This window comes from Arachis hypogaea, chromosome 5, assembly GCF_003086295.3.
Source record: "Arachis hypogaea cultivar Tifrunner chromosome 5, arahy.Tifrunner.gnm2.J5K5, whole genome shotgun sequence".
Classification (NCBI taxonomy): Eukaryota; Viridiplantae; Streptophyta; class Magnoliopsida; order Fabales; family Fabaceae; genus Arachis; species Arachis hypogaea.
Window position 1 is genome coordinate 95385616 of NC_092040.1, and position 15864 is coordinate 95401479.

At 30.0% G+C, this 15864-nt stretch overlaps 2 protein-coding genes across 2 annotated transcripts; both read right to left on the reverse strand.

The window, feature by feature from the left end:
• Nucleotides 1–1900: 1900 nt before the first annotated feature.
• Nucleotides 1901–3584, reverse strand: LOC112802069 (probable xyloglucan glycosyltransferase 5). The gene is made up of 2 exons (XM_025845076.3): nucleotides 2633–3584; nucleotides 1901–2544 (listed from the first exon to the last, which is right to left on the reverse strand). Exons 1-2 carry the CDS (start codon nucleotides 3227–3229, stop codon nucleotides 2311–2313), a joined length of 831 nt encoding a protein of 276 aa, XP_025700861.1. The 5' UTR covers nucleotides 3230–3584; the 3' UTR covers nucleotides 1901–2310.
• A 6743-nt stretch (nucleotides 3585–10327) lies between these two features.
• Nucleotides 10328–13052, reverse strand: LOC112802070 (protein IQ-domain 26). The gene is made up of 3 exons (XM_025845078.3): nucleotides 12205–13052; nucleotides 11405–11617; nucleotides 10328–11268 (listed from the first exon to the last, which is right to left on the reverse strand). The coding sequence occupies exons 1-3, from the start codon at nucleotides 12643–12645 to the stop codon at nucleotides 10591–10593; spliced, it is 1332 nt and encodes a 443-aa protein (XP_025700863.1). The 5' UTR covers nucleotides 12646–13052; the 3' UTR covers nucleotides 10328–10590.
• Nucleotides 13053–15864: the final 2812 nt, after the last annotated feature.

Genomic DNA, 15864 nt, shown 5'->3' on the forward strand with positions numbered 1-15864 from the left:
TTTGGATTTTGATAAGATCATATGTATTTGGTTGATGATATTTTATGTAGTGTTTTAAATTTTGAAGATATTTTAAGATTTATATCAGACTATAATTATATTTTAGGATGTGTATTTATAATTTATTTATTATTCTATTATAAAATGGTTTTTCCGGTTGAACCATCGGTTGAACCAGTTAGACCAATGAACCAGTGAATCAATGACTAGAGCGGTTTGATGACCGGTCCGGTTTTCTGAACCTTGGTTTGAATAGAAGACAAAAATGTCAAATTTGAAAATTGAAGTTGGTTCGCCGAACCGGTCAAGAACCGATCAGTTGAATCTAACCGTGATCTGACCGATTTTTGAAATTTGCCTCAAAACATTGCGTTTTGCATGCTGGAAGGGCCGAAGGGAACCCTAGTCACCCACAGAGCACAGACCCACTCACCCTCTCCTCTCTCGAGCCTCCTCTCTCGAGCCTCTCACGTCTCCAGTCTCCACTCTGACACTCTCACTCTTCGTTGAGCCACTGCCACTTCCGTCCAGCCACCGTCACCGTCGCAACATCCGTTGAGCCAACGTCAGCCAACTGCCCAGCTCTATTCACGCTGCCACGAACCATCGCGAAGTTAGCCTTCAAAAATCACAGCCACCGCTAGCGCTACTTTCCATCACGCAATGTCTTCCCGCCGGCGCCAGTTCTGTTCAACACTTTCCGTCACACCACTGTCCCCGCCAACTCTGCCATTTTTTCAGGTTTTCAACTTCTAACCCTAGGTATAAATTTTTTTGTTTGTAATAATAATTTTTGAGGCATGATTAATTGTTGGAGCTGATTGCTAGTTATTAGAATCCTTTTTAGACACTATTTGGAATGTTCTTCACATAAAAAGTGATTAATTGTTGATTTTAAACTTTATTATTGATTACTTGAAATATGATTAATTGTTGAAGCTGATTGCTGGTTATTAGAATCTTTTCCAGACACTGTTTGGAATGTTCTTCACATCAAAAGTGATTAATTGTTGATTTTAAACCTTGTTGTTGAAATCTCGAAGCATGATTAATTGTTGAAGCTGATTGTTGGTTATTAGAATCTTTTCAAATACTGTTTAGAATGTTCTTCACATCAAAAGTGATTTATTGTTGGTTCTAAACCTTACTGTTAAAATTTTGAATCATGATTAATAATGGAATAATTGAATAATTGTTGAATAATTTTGGATAATTTTAGATGTTGTTTGTTGAGATTATTGATGCTGATTTAGATTAAAGTGGTGGTGGTGGTGGTAGTAGTAGTACATTTTATGCTACACCATTTGATTTTTCTAGTCCAAGTAGTGAAAATGAAGGTGATGATATCAACGAAGCAAATCTATAGTAAGTTATGACAGATTTTGATATTTGATGACAAACTTGGATCAGTTGGATATTGGTATTTTATGTTTGGTTGGTTGTTTTTGTTAGAGAAAATGACAAATAGGTCCCTGACCTTTTATCCCGCAGACATTTTCGTCCCTAACCATTGAAAAATACTTTTAAATCCCTGACATCCTTAAAAGTTAGACGGATCAGTCCTTCCGTCCAAAAGTCGTCGTCAATCTCAACGAAAAAGTCTGACGTGGCTCCCCTTCTACTTACCTGCCTGCCCACATGGCACGTTAGGGGATTGGAGCTTTTGAAAAATGGACAAAAAAGTCCCTGTCGCCCAAAACGACGTCGTTGGAGAAAGTCCGGCTAACAAGTCCACTATCATAAGCTCCTTTGTGCAGTTGTTGTAAAAATTAGTAAAGCTAATTTTAGAAAATAAATAATAACTAAATAAAATGAAAGGTAATAAACAATCTTAGTTTATAACCTTAAGATTTCAATGGTTGAAATAGAGAAGAATTATATACCTCTAATAGACGAATGGTTCATATTAAAGAGACTCACCTATAAATTGAGTTTTTCTTTAATTCATTTCAATCAAGTCATCCAGATAGAATAACATAATATTTCTTTGAGTAGTTTTCTCCTATATATGTAGATAGAAGTGTGTTCTCCTTTTGTCAAGAGAGAAGTTGTAATTCTCAAAGAAAGTTATTTAATTATTTCCATATTTTATACAAATTTCTAATTTTTCATCTCTATATTTTGCTATGTCATTTGTCTGGTACCTAACAGTTGTTAGAGACTAATGGCCTTGGATTCCCTCTCTTCGGCCGCTAACAAGTCCGGCTCAGCAACCGGCCAGCCTTTTTGGTAACAATCCATTCATATGAACTTCCTAACTGGAACAAACCGGATACCATGGCGTTGAATTTGGTTACAGACATTGTATTCTCAAAGAGCAGACATTGTATCCTTCATTGCAGACTTTAGATTTCCAGCTTTGTACCCGGTTCTAAACAATCTATGGCGGTAGATGATGTTCACACCTCTATGACTCCACTTTGATACTTCTCCTTTGATCAGCCACTGTAACCCCTCATCGTCTGAGTCATCCAGAACCTGAATCAGCAACCGATCTTTCGGCCAATCCAATTCACACACTACCGAAATCGATTGCTCATACACCTACGTTTAAAATAACTACCGACAGTTTTCTTTTTCAGAAAGTAAAATAAAAGTGCACAGGAAAAAGAGGAGAAGACATTTTAGTTACCTCTCTCTCATTACACATGGGAATTTGAACCAGTACCATAGGGTATTCAGAGTTAGATCCTTCCAACTCAAAATCCAAATCACCTTGAATATTGGGCCTAATCTTCTTGAGCTTGATCCAGAAGCATCCCAAACAGAGCAGCATTCTATCGAGAGACTGAACCAAAAAGAGAGCGACATATAATGTTGATAGAGACTGAATTGGAGGTGCAATATAACCAGCCCTAAACTCCAACCAGCTGACGTAAGCGTTATGGAAGAAGCCTTTGATCTCGGAGGTTCGAGGGATGTGTCCCTGGAAGTAGCGCCAGCCTTTGAAGTGAGCAGGGAACTCAAAAGACAAGAATGCCAAGGCCATGAGCAAGAACGTGAGGATGACTCTGAAGAGAATCCTGCCCTTGGAGGACTTGTCCATGGAACGATGAAGGAGTCTCTTCCTGAGAGAATGAAGCAATGAAGAGAGCGTGTTTCCAAAGCAGGCAGCAGAAGCGAAGGCTTTGTGAGCTCTAAGAAGAAGAAGCCATCGGAATTGCTTGCCATTTTTGGCTTTGTCCTTGTCAAGTGGGTGGAATACAGCGTCAGTGCCATGAATTTCCATGGTGACCACGACAGGGACGGTTGTTTTGGGCGTCAAGGACTTCTTTGTCCATTCTTTAAAAGCTCCAATTCTCTAACGTGCCGTGTGGGCAACCATCATGCCAGATAAGCAAAAGAGTAGCCACGTCAAATTTTTCTGTTGAGTACGGTGATTTTTGGATAGAGGAACTAATCCGTCCAACTTTTAAAGACGTTAGGGATGAAAATGTTCGCAGGTTAAAATGTGAGGGACCTATTTATCCTTTTCTCTTTTTTGTTATTTCACTTTTAAATTTGGATTTGAATGAGATCATAACATTTTAGTTTATGTAGTACTTTTAATTTGAATAATATTTTAAAATTTATATTATACTATAATTATATTTTAATGTATTTATTTATATTTTATTATAAAATGAGTTTTTTATTACAGTCGAACCGATTGAACCTATAAATCAATAAACTAGTAGCTAAAATGGTTCGATGGTTTTTAGAACCTTGATCAAAACTCACATTTGATGTAAACGGATCCAGGGGCGAAGCTACATACATAGAAAGGGGGGCAATCGCCCCCCTAATTTTAATTTTTTACATGTAAATTATATGTAAATTTCAGTTTAGCCCCCCTTAAAATTTTATTTTAGTCTTTTTTTAGTGTGTAAATATTTTTGGCCTCTCTAATATTTCTTCTAACTCCGCCCCTGAAACGATCCTACTCTTACATTACTTTTCCATTTTTCTTTGAAATTCTGTGGAATTTGTGGTCCACAGTCTCTATCCTATCAAGAATGAAATGAATTGACAAGAACTGAAGCGGTAGAGGTATGGGAGTTTCAATAAAGACAACGTAATAGTATAATCATACTCTGTGTGATGGTAACTCATCTCATCTTTTAATTATGTGATCAGAAGTTTGATCTTTATCTCTGCAAATAAAATGATTAATCTGTTATGAGTTTCGAAAAATAAATACTTAAGAAAAAGTTCACGTTAGAGGACTAACTACTAAAAAAAAATCTTATGAAGAAATTGAATTCTCTCATCGACCATACGAAGTAGTTTTTGTAGTGATATTGTTTTTGTTGTAGGTCATTATTATAGATATTTTTATTGTGAGCAGCCTAACTAAAAACACCTATCTGAAAAGAGTTTTAACCAACAAAAAATCAAGTAAAGTACTATTCAGTAAAATGTCACGGAATAAAACTGACAAAAGTCTCGCATTAAGAGAGACTAACGGTCTTATAGCTTATTACATAATCACGGTTTACATAATGCACCATTTGTCCATTTCCATCAGTGGCAAACGAGGAGTGCTTAGAAATCGGTAAAATTTTGTAATTTGTTGTTATTAATTAGTTATTATTAGTATTTTTGATAGTATAAAATTACTAATTTTTTTAGTAATTAAGTATTGGTCAAATTTTAATAAAAATGCTAGTCTCTAAACGTTTTCGTGACAAATTTATAAGGCCCTAAAAAAATTATGATCTTCCCAAATTTTTTATAAAATATTAATAGTAATAGATTATTATTATTATTATTATTATTATTATTATTATTATTATATACTAAAAAATATTTGTATGTGAGTAAGTTAATATGTATAAATTATAGATTTAATTATTCTACAGATTTCGATAGTGTTATTAAATTTTAAATTAAATTTTTATATTTTTGTAATTAAATTTTTATATTATATATTTTTTAATTTAATTTCTGTTAATATTAAACGTCTAAAAAATACTAATAAATTGTGATTTATTTATATAATCTTATCTTCTATTTATAATAAATTCATATGATTTGAGATTCTTTTCCTTCTCATTTTTCCTTTTCTACTTTTTCTGAAATTTTTACACACACATAAAAATAAAATAACCTATTATTTTCAATTTATCGTTCAAAATTCTGATTTGGTGATGAGTATCAGATTTGTCCTCAAATTTCATAAATTGTCCATCTAAGTTGATGGCAGTGGTACTCCTTTATTACACATAGGAAAGAGATAGAATGAATTTATACAATGATAAAATAAGAATTGATAATCTCTAACGAATAAACCTAAAAGCGAGATATACATTTTAACTCAAAACACAGAATTAGCATACATCTAAATGAATAATCCATCAAAATTACCATATAAACTAATATAGATCCTAACAATAAAAGAAAATAGTAGTTGGCATCGAAGCTGAAGATTTGCACATCTTAGGCTTCAATTGAAAAAATCTAAGCATCACAATTGCTACATCCAATCCAATAAAAAAGAAAATTTCACAACAGCTCTAACCAAAATAATTGAAAACCATGCACTATCTGTAAACTACATAATGCAGGCCCTTACATACACACCAGTCACAAAGAGTGCTAGGGTCCGTAAAATTTGTGATATGTAGCTGTTAATTAGCTATTATCAGTATTTTTTATGGTATAAGATTATTTATTTTTTTTTTATAATTAAGTGTTGGCCAAATTTTAATAAAAGTACTGTCCCTAAACTTTCTCAATCCCTATTATATACCAGCTCTCCGCATGCCACAAAAACATATCCCAATTTCAAAAACTAAAATCATTTTGAAGATGCAGTGTCTTAAAAAAAATTATTTAAAAAGGAAAAAGGTAAAGAATTGATACACACAAATGAATGATTAATGACGTTGGCATAATAGTCTTTTCTGAGTCTGGACAACTTGGTGATCCCCCAAATTAGAAGGTTTGAACTGGATCTTTCCAATACTCAATTCCTTCGAAGTGAGGTGTTGGGTTGGTTAATGTTGAACTAATTTTTGCAATGACATATAAAGAACAATTAAATTTTATTTTTAAACCTTTCAGAATCTCATATACATATAAAAAATGGAGAAAAGGAAATTTTTTTATGAACTTGCCTCGTCTTTAAGAATGTGAATGAGTATGAAAGTGTTGACAGAACCTGACAACCTGTGCTCCCTACAAAAATAAAGAGTAATTTGAGTTAGTAACTTAGTATAACATTATTGAACAACATTATTTTTGAATTTAGAATCACCAAAAAAAGTCATTTAGATATGGTAAAATTGTGTGTTGAGACAAAATAGCCAATGCCATTCTTCTAGATTACATTACACAAAAAGCATATCCTGTTCTATCTAATATACTAGAGAACGTGGACGACGAGCAGTAGTTCAAGCAGAAGGGAGGAATGGAGGCGCGGCGCGACGAGACATGAGCAGTGGAGCACACTAGGCGTTGGGTTTAGTGATGGCGGACGAACAGAATATGAGACAGAGAGCAACGAGCACGCCACGGATGCCAAGCGGAGGAGACACAGCAAGACAGGACTGTGCAACGGATCCGGCGGGAGCTCAGCAAAGAACTTAGGACAAGGATTGTGTGAGTGAGTGACAAAATGACGAGTTTTTTTGAAATTTTTGAAATATGAAGTTGTTCTCAATTAGGTCTTTTATACTAATAGTGAAAATATTCGTTTTTTTTTTTAATAGAATATTCTGTTATTTCGAATATTTTTTACGGTTGAAACTAAATTGAAAAAAAAATATATGATATAGAGATCCAATTGAAAAAATAAAATATAAAATTTTAATTTAAAATTAAATAAAATTATAGAAACTTGAAAAATAATTAAACCTAAATTATAATGTTTATTGCAATATTAGTAACAACTAACAGCATTTTTTAAAAAAATAAATAAAAGAGTATAAACATAGAAACAATTGAAATATGTAATGAACTTGTTATATGGGATGGATTAAAACAAAAATAATAAGCTAATTTATTTATAGATTAAAATAGTCCAAGTAAAATAAAAGTATATTTTTTTATAATACACTCTCGATTTTCTATGAAAAATATTATAATATATTTTTCTACCTTAATTGTCTTTTTAAAGAGAATCAGATAAAGAAGAACAAATTTAAAAATATTAAAATTCATTTTACAGATGATATATAGTTGATAATTTTAGTTGTAACAAATATCATCAACAAATTTAAAAATATTAAAATTTTAAAATATGTAGTTAAATATTAATTTTTATATAATTATATATTAATTTAACATATATACTATAAATTATATATTTACTAGTTGAATGTTAATTTTTTATTATATTATATTTTAATTTATTTTTTATTTAATTCGTCTCCTTTTTATAAATTTTTTATTATGGTACTGCTTTTATATGAGGTTAAAAATTTTAAAATAAAATTAAAATAATAAAAATATTTAATAATAAAAAAATTTAGTCAAAATTAATCAAAATTTATTTTATTTAATATTTATTAATTAATATTTATTAATTGAATAATTAATAAATATTAAATATTATTTTTGTCTCTCTATACTACTATTGTAGGAATTGAGTGTGAAGAATAACTCAAAGGTTGACAGTGCAAAAGAAGTTTCAGTTTCCAGAGAATAAAAAATAGAAAAAAGTTGTTATTGTAATTAAAAACTTAAAAGCTAAGCATGCAATTGTCAAAGTCCTTCACAGTAAAATGCAACGACATGATAAACATCAAATCTGTATCGAATACAGAAAGCAAGAGGATCCAAGAATAAATAAATAGAACATGATTACCTCCATAGTTCTCACTCTATCAACAAAGGGATGCATAGTTGCATACATTTTGTTTATGATTGCATTTTCTTTTTTCCTGTCACATATATATATATTACTGTGTATCAACAGTTTCTCATTGGAGATCCAAGAAGATTAAAAGGGTAAAACGTACAAATTAAACAGCACCACAAGTTTAAAGCCATCAAAGGGACAATTACAATACTCAACAAGTTTCAAAACACAACTACTTTATTTTGTATTTGAAAAATAAAAAAAATTATTATGTATTTGTGTTTATAGTTTTAAAATTAGAAGTATTTTTAAGAATATTTCAAAAAAAAAATTTAAAGTTAGTTTGTATTTATCAAAATTAAAAAAGTCTAATATAATTTCATATATTCATTAATATTAAAATTTAATTTCTACATTAATATCAATTATAATATTTTTAAATTTTAAAAATTATTTTATCAAACACATTTTGTTATTTGTACTTATTAAAAATTATTTTTAATTTAATTTACTAAACATAGATGCTATAATTTTTAAAAAATTATTTTTTAAAAACTAATTTTTAAAAGTTTTACCAAACCAAACTTTAGTATTTAAGTGCTTTATTTTGGTACTTTCCTAATAATTTTGTTTCATTAACTGACAAGGCAAAGCACATAAAAATTCATTTCTAAAAGAATTTTATTATACTTTCTTTCACAGTTTAATAAAATAAGCTAAGAAATTCGGTCATTTTGTAGTTTAAATTCTATATAATTTTTTTTCTCAAATTAATTTTTTATTCCAATTTTTTGTTTATTTAAAAATTTATTATCTTTAAAAAAAGTACATTATTGAACATATAAATTTTTAATAAATTCAAAATGTGAAAAATAGCTATTTTTTAACAGAATTAACTAATTTGATAAGAAAAGAGTATTATTAAAAAATAATAAACTAGTTTAATATAAAAAATTATTATCATATCTTATATATTTTTAAACATATTTAATAATACTTTTCTAAAAAAATAATATTAATTTATTCTTAATTTTAATTATTATATAAAAAAATAAGTAATTATAATTGTTGTTAAAATTATAAAATATGCATGTATATTCAAATTTCAAAAGAAGTAAAAACTGTTGATTGCAGTAAAGGTAGATGGTGGTGACAGGTGATGAATTTGACATTAAAGATTCCGTCACAGTCAAATCAAATCGCGGATCCCCAATCATTTGTTCACAATAATTAGATTAGATATGGAATTTATGAGACCTAAGATTAGAGATGGTATATTTCAGAAAGATACTAATTAAAAAGTTGGTATATACTCATGCTCTCAATCATATCCCACAAGCCACAAGTCTTGTTAGAATGTAACCATGTTGCCTCACTTTAAGCATGCATTTTTAAATGTTTTAGAATAGTAAGTTAAACATTACTTTTGATAGTAATAATTATTTTCTTTTCATTCTTTTATTAATGTAGCTTTTCTTTTTTCATTAAGGCTAATGTAGCTTTTCTTTTCTTTTGATAGTAATATTTTTTTAGTAATAAATTAGAATAGATTATATAAATTTAATTTATTTTAATTTTTTATTTAAAAAATTTGTGAAAAAAATATAATAATAATAAAAATAATTATAAAAAATTAATAAGAATAATAAAAAATATGTTGCATTTTTCATTAGTATTTTTGTATCTTTTTTATCATGATTGATATAAAATATATTTATTGAGTATCTCTATCTCTATTCATATCTCAACTGTCAAACATAATTTTATGTCTTTGTATCTTTATTTAGTGTCTCATACCTATCAACAAATACAACCTTAAGGATGCATTTTTTAAAAAAGATTAAGTTAACTTATTAAATCGACATTTATTTATAAAAAAAATTTAAAAAAATAAACACTTGTTTGAAAATATAATTACTTTGCTAAGCTTTACTACTATTACAATTGACAACTATTTAAATTTATAAAATAAAAAAATAATATTGATATTCCATCTACATCTTAAATATATTTTGTGATTGTGTTTACACATTACATAATAACATAAATATAATTTTAAAATTAAGTTGGGTTGGTCTAATAATTAACTCACTAGTATGTTTAAGCAAATATTGAAATTCGAATCCTGTCTTTAAATGGAACTCTAATTTGTGACGAATTACGCATTGATCTGTCAAGTAGAAAGATATTGTGAAAAATAAAAAATAAATACAATTTCGAGTTAATAGAATTTCCAACGATAAAATTGTTATATCTAAATTACAATCCTAGTCATGTTGTAACACTATCCATTTGTATTTTTTAATGCCATCGTATCTAAAAATCTCCTATAGTCCTATTCTTGGAGGCAAGTTATTAAGTTCCTCCAATTAATTTCTAGTATCTTTTTTTTTTTCCCTTTGAAAGCAATTAATTTCTCGTATTAATCTTGTTTGAGAATTATTTTTTACCAGTTACAGGGAATTTAAAACTTCATTATGGTTCCAATACAGTTTAAAGTTATGATAAAAAAGAAAAAGCACAAGAAGAACTGCTAACAAAACATTTCAAAGAAAAGATGCAGAGAGTTTTAATCCCTTGATTTGAATATATGATGATAATATAAATGAAATTCCATTGCAAAATTTTTCAAATAACAATGGGGACAATCTCCTTTTGTCACACTATCATATATTCATATGTGACACACTCCCCTGTTTCCCACCCACCATATGTTTGACAAAATGCTTACTACTTTGATAGTGCAGAAACAGAAAGCTATCACTTAACAAATGAAATCTATTCATCAAGTCAAGCTTCATCATCAATCACCACCTCCTCTTTTGGAAGTGGTTTCTGTCTGCATCCCTAGTGTGAAGCCTACCCATCACAGCATTCTTGAAGTTAATGGCTTCTTGAATCTGTGAGCATGACCTCTGCATCTTAACCCCACTCAAACTGTTCCTAGATTCCATCATCTCATTCAGGGTAAGCCTCTTCCTTGCACCCCCTGGCTCTGGCCTTTGCTTTGGAGCACTATGAGACCTCAACTTTGCCTTGAAAGACTGCGTGCTCACCATGTAATTCGGATAATTCCCATAGAAAAAGCTCTCATTGCACACACTCTTTGGTGTCGTGGCTGCAACTGATCCACAACTACAAGTGCTTGTTGCAAACCTTGGAGTGCTTTGTGCAGTTGAGAATCTGCACTCTTCCCCTGTCAACCCCCAATCCGAATGATCCGGTATGGACAAGCGCCCCGGTGTCCGACATGGGATTGGAAGGGGAGAGGAAATTGTTTGGAATGAAGGGTCGTCCCCAAAATCCGACATTGATGTGTTGGTTCTCCGGGACCTTGACTTAGGCCTAATACCAGTGTCCACTTCCACAATTTTGGGGCTACCATCAAAACTGTTATTGTTGTTAATTGTGGCATCAAATGAAGATGATAACCTTCTACTATGAGTTGGAGCTGTGTACTCACTCCTAGTGTCATCAAATCTCTCCTACAAACAAACATTTTTAAGGTAACAAAAGCATTAGGACATAATCATAATCACATAATGTTTAAATGCAGGTACTATGCAAGTGACATGTATAATGTGAATTGTGGCTAGTGCTGCAATTTGAGGTGTTTATTACCATGGATCTTCGTGCACGGATTTGAGACCTATATGAATCATTCTTTCCGGCCATGAATCCTTGAGATTTTTTCTGAGACCTCACTGTGGCTTGAGCTCTGATAAGTGCCTGCATTCCATGCAGTGTTGCTGTTGCTTGCTTCCTCACTAAATACCCTCTGACAAGTGCCTGTAACTTAACCAATCCCTTTAAGGCTCTCAGTGCTTTCCTTGCCTGTTCACATTCACAAGTCACAACAACAAAACACAAAACAGAAAAAACTCATGTCAAATTTCAATCATTCATTTCACACAAAAAAATAAAGAAAAAAGGAAAACACACACTACTAGAGAGCAAAATCAGCAGATAGAGCAACATTCCACATCAAATTCCTGGTATTTGGCTTCAGTTTCACAGTCATTCTAGGTTTAATTAATTATGCCATAATTGAAATTTGACCTAAAATGGTTTATGGTTGATGGTTTCTCTTGAAATTATTCTGCTAGAAAGTGAAAATTTTTGTTAAATCAATTTTAGAGGTCAAGCTGTTTGGTTTAAAAGCAACCTTTTTTCTTGTCTTGCATCTCTCCAAATCTTAAAAGTAAAAATCATGTTGAAGGATCAACTCTTTATTTTTTCACTTTTGTCAAAATCATAGGACTAAATAATCATGTTGTAACTCATTTTAGCACCTTTCAAAATCATAGTCGAAGGCTTTGTCAATTTCCAAACCCCACCAAACACTAACCTTATCTGAAGGATTTGCATCTGAAAAATTTCAATTAAACCAAGAAAAAGGCAGAAAAAGTAAAACTTCTTACCAAGTAGCCTCTAAACACTGTCTGAATCTTGGTGGCAGCACAAATCTCATGTCCAGCACCAAGCATGGTACCTCTTCCATGGCTTGTGAGCCTAACCACTGCAACTGCAGCCTGTGCTGCTGCCACAGCAGCATCAGCTGCAGCTGCAGTAGCAGCAGCAACAGCAATGGCATGCTTGTTCTGCTCCTTCTCTGTCTCATTGTAGAAAGATTGCAACCAAGCTGCTTCAGCTGGAGAAATGTTTGGTGGAATAGTAGCTGGATTATGACACAGAACTCTAGAATTACTTGAATTTCTCTGAGCAGCAGAAGTAGTAGAAGAAGATGAAGAGAATTTCATGCTTCTGGGGTCTCCATAGTTTGAGTTTTCTTGTTTGTGTTGTTGTTCTTTGTCTCTTCTTATCCCAAACAAGTTCTTCAACCACCTTGTGGCTCTCCCCATTGTAAAAACAAAAGGGTGTTGTTTAGTGTGTGAGAGTAGTTATGCAAGAAAATGAGTCACAGATTTGAGAGTGAAGAAGAAGAAGAAAAAAGGGTGATGTGTTTGATGATAAGGCTTTCAATTTGCAGCTCACAATTTAGGCCTCTTGCCATTTTGCAGAAAAGGGTGAAACATTGTTGTTAGAGAAAATGTGTTCATTGGAATCTGATAAAAAAGAAATAAAAGAAAAGAGAAGGAAGAATGAGGCATATGATATTATACATTTTTGAGAGAAGAAACGGAGAAATTTTGATACTATGATTTATTCATAATTGAAACATAGTTTTGTGTGTTGGTGGTGAATGGTGACCTTTTTGTTACTTTTATTACTTTTTTTTTGGGTTTTTCAAATTTTCAATAACTGAGGTGTTAAGTTAAAGACTAAAGTGTTACCTTTATTTTTCTTTTTTCGTTTTTTTCCCCATTGATTTAAATGATTAAGAATATCTCAGAGATGACAGAAAAGAAGACTGTCAAAGTGTCAATCCCTCGTGAAAATCTGCGTTACATGACAAAAAATATGCCAATAGAACATGCAAGCGGTTGTGCAAAATCGAAGCAAGATGAATTGTTATAAATAAATAAATGTTATTATATTTAAGAGAAAGTATAGGGAGTCAATGGTCTAAACGTACAATGTGTACAATGGAAGTTTAGGAAGTATTAGAGATATAATAATTAGTGTTATATTGTCTTGTCAGGTTATGTTTTTGGAATGAGTGGGTTTATGACATGGTATTAGAGTTCTAAATCCGAAAGGTCAAGGTTCGATCCTTGGTAAACTCATGTTTATTATTCCTGATATTCGGATGGTTAAATTTTTGAGATGGGTAATTTTATGACATGAGATGTTTATTATTCTAGTATCTAAATAATTATTTTAAATAGTATAAGTGATGTTCATTTTATTTATGGACCAAAGATTTAACCCACTGTACACTTAGGCCTAATCAATTCATTGCTAACTCATTAGAACATTTCCATGGAAATTCAAAGTGCGATTCGCTTTAACGAATCTTATATTGGCATTATATGTGATGCATGACTATTAAATTTGTACTCTTTTTTTTTTTAATGCAAAACTATATACATTTGGAAACTTGAAAAGGACTATGTTAACATTTCACTTTAGGGTTGAAAAGCACTTAATGTTAATTAAGTTTTTAATACAATAAGGCAAGCAGGTATAATTATATGAATTTAATTTTCATATATTATCTAATAATTAATCGTATATTATCAATTCAATAAAAATAAAAAATTATTATTTAAAAAATTAATTGATTATAATGCATGAATGCATGTGATTATTATCCTTTAAATTAATTAAGTTTTAAGTTGTAACATAAATTAAAGGAAAGTCATGCATAGGAGAAGCATAAGGAAATTAAAGTGGAAACTTGCCACTCTTCCACCAATGGGGAACTCAAAAAGAAGAAGAAGAAGAAAAATATAAACAAGTTCAACAGTGAAATCTCAATCTCAATTATCTGTCTCCCATTACTTTCTGGAGCGACGTGTCCTCAAAATGAAAAAGATACTTCACTATCCTAACAATCTCTGACACCACTCGTGAAACCCTCTCTTATTTTGGAAATTTCTAATCATTTATTTATATATACTAAACACTCATATATAAAGAAATTATTATTAGGGTTATAATATAAGAGTGGACACTAGTATATTTATACTTACAGGTGATTACTATAATTATGTAAATATTATTAAAGTTAAAATGATATTTTTTTAATGTTTTAATAATATTTTTTAGTAATAATTTTAAAAAAATATATTATTTTAATAATTTTTTAAAATATTATAACTACTATAATATAAATATACCAGAATGATTTTAATATAAATAAGGTTTTGCTTTTGCCATCAATTATCAATAATAAATAAATAAATAATATTCATAACAATAATAACTTCTTAATTAATAATGTGATGATTTATTACTTGAGAATTTAATTAATTGGATAAGTATTTAATGTTTTAAAATCTTAAAGTTGGGAAAACAAATATAAATGAGTTCTCTTGGTTGGGTTTCTTCAATTACCTTTTTATTTTATTTTTTTTAATTTTCATTTTCTTTCGACTTTAATTTGGATAACATATGATAAATAAAGTAATAATATGATAGTTATTAATATAAGAAAGTATCTTTATTTTATCCTGTTGCATAATATATTAGACAATAGTATAAAATCTAGATACTTTCATGTTATTATTTTGTACTATTGCATAACATACATTTATGTACTTGAACTCTTATTATTCAATTTAAAAATATGAAGAAGTTTAATTTATAAATTAAAAAAAAAAGACTAAGAAGAAGAAGAAAAAAATAGTGAAAGGTGAAAGCTTACCGTGAATTCAAATTTTCATAGTTCTAAAAAACGTGGAAAAAATTAACAACTTTGGGGTGCTATTATTACTTGGCTGAAGGAAGGAGAACAAAATATCGTCCTTGCAGACATTGACATGGACATCCACAGTGTTTTTTTGGTGTACTACTCTTTCAAATTTTTAGTTTTGTGTCCATGTACAAAACTAGAATTCTTATACAGAGAAGGTGCAAAAATAAAGATATTTATTACTGTTAAATTAAGATGTTATTGTTATGTATTATTAATCTTAGCAAATTACAAAAACTTACCTTTTAATCAACATTTGATATTGAGATTTTTTTTTAAATCTATTAAACCACTCGTGACAACAATAAAGAAGCTTCACGACTCATAAATTCAACCAATATATAAATTTGGTTATAATTTTAGTCTTTATTATTATCTTATCTTTATTTATCTTAATCTTATCTTTGTTTATTTTTATCTTTCATAGGACAATGCTCTATATATACTTAGTTTTATCTTCATAGTTTACAATTTTCAATCAATCAACAATCAATAAAATTTTTTCATCTTTTCTTTTCTTTCGTTATTTTTTTACAATTTTATTATCTTTGCGTACTCTATGTACTCTTTCCGTTTTATTATGGTATCAGAACTCCTCTTAAGCTCTGCTAACATCTATAGATAAATCAACTAATTCAGATTTTAAAATCCCTTCAACCTCTCTTTCCACTGTGAATAATCAACCTCCCTACTCTGTACTAGATCAAGGAGAAAGGGCACACTCAACAACTTCATCCGGAACCTCTTTTAGACCTTTCGTCAG

Excerpts from the sequence above, each read along its gene's own strand:
- LOC112802070 (XM_025845078.3), bottom strand. The coding sequence starts at position 12,645 with ATGGGGAGAGCCACAAGGTGGTTGAAGAACTTGTTTGGGATAAGAAGA. Across the intron at positions 11,618-12,204 it reads CAGTGTTTAGAGGCTACTTG|GCAAGGAAAGCACTGAGAGC; the intron begins GTAAGAAGTTTT and ends GAATGTGAACAG. Across the intron at positions 11,269-11,404 it reads TCCGTGCACGAAGATCCATG|GAGAGATTTGATGACACTAG; the intron begins GTAATAAACACC and ends GTTTGTTTGTAG.
- LOC112802069 (XM_025845076.3), bottom strand. The coding sequence starts at position 3,229 with ATGGAAATTCATGGCACTGACGCTGTATTCCACCCACTTGACAAGGAC. Across the intron at positions 2,545-2,632 it reads CCATGTGTAATGAGAGAGAG|GTGTATGAGCAATCGATTTC; the intron begins GTAACTAAAATG and ends TTTTAAACGTAG.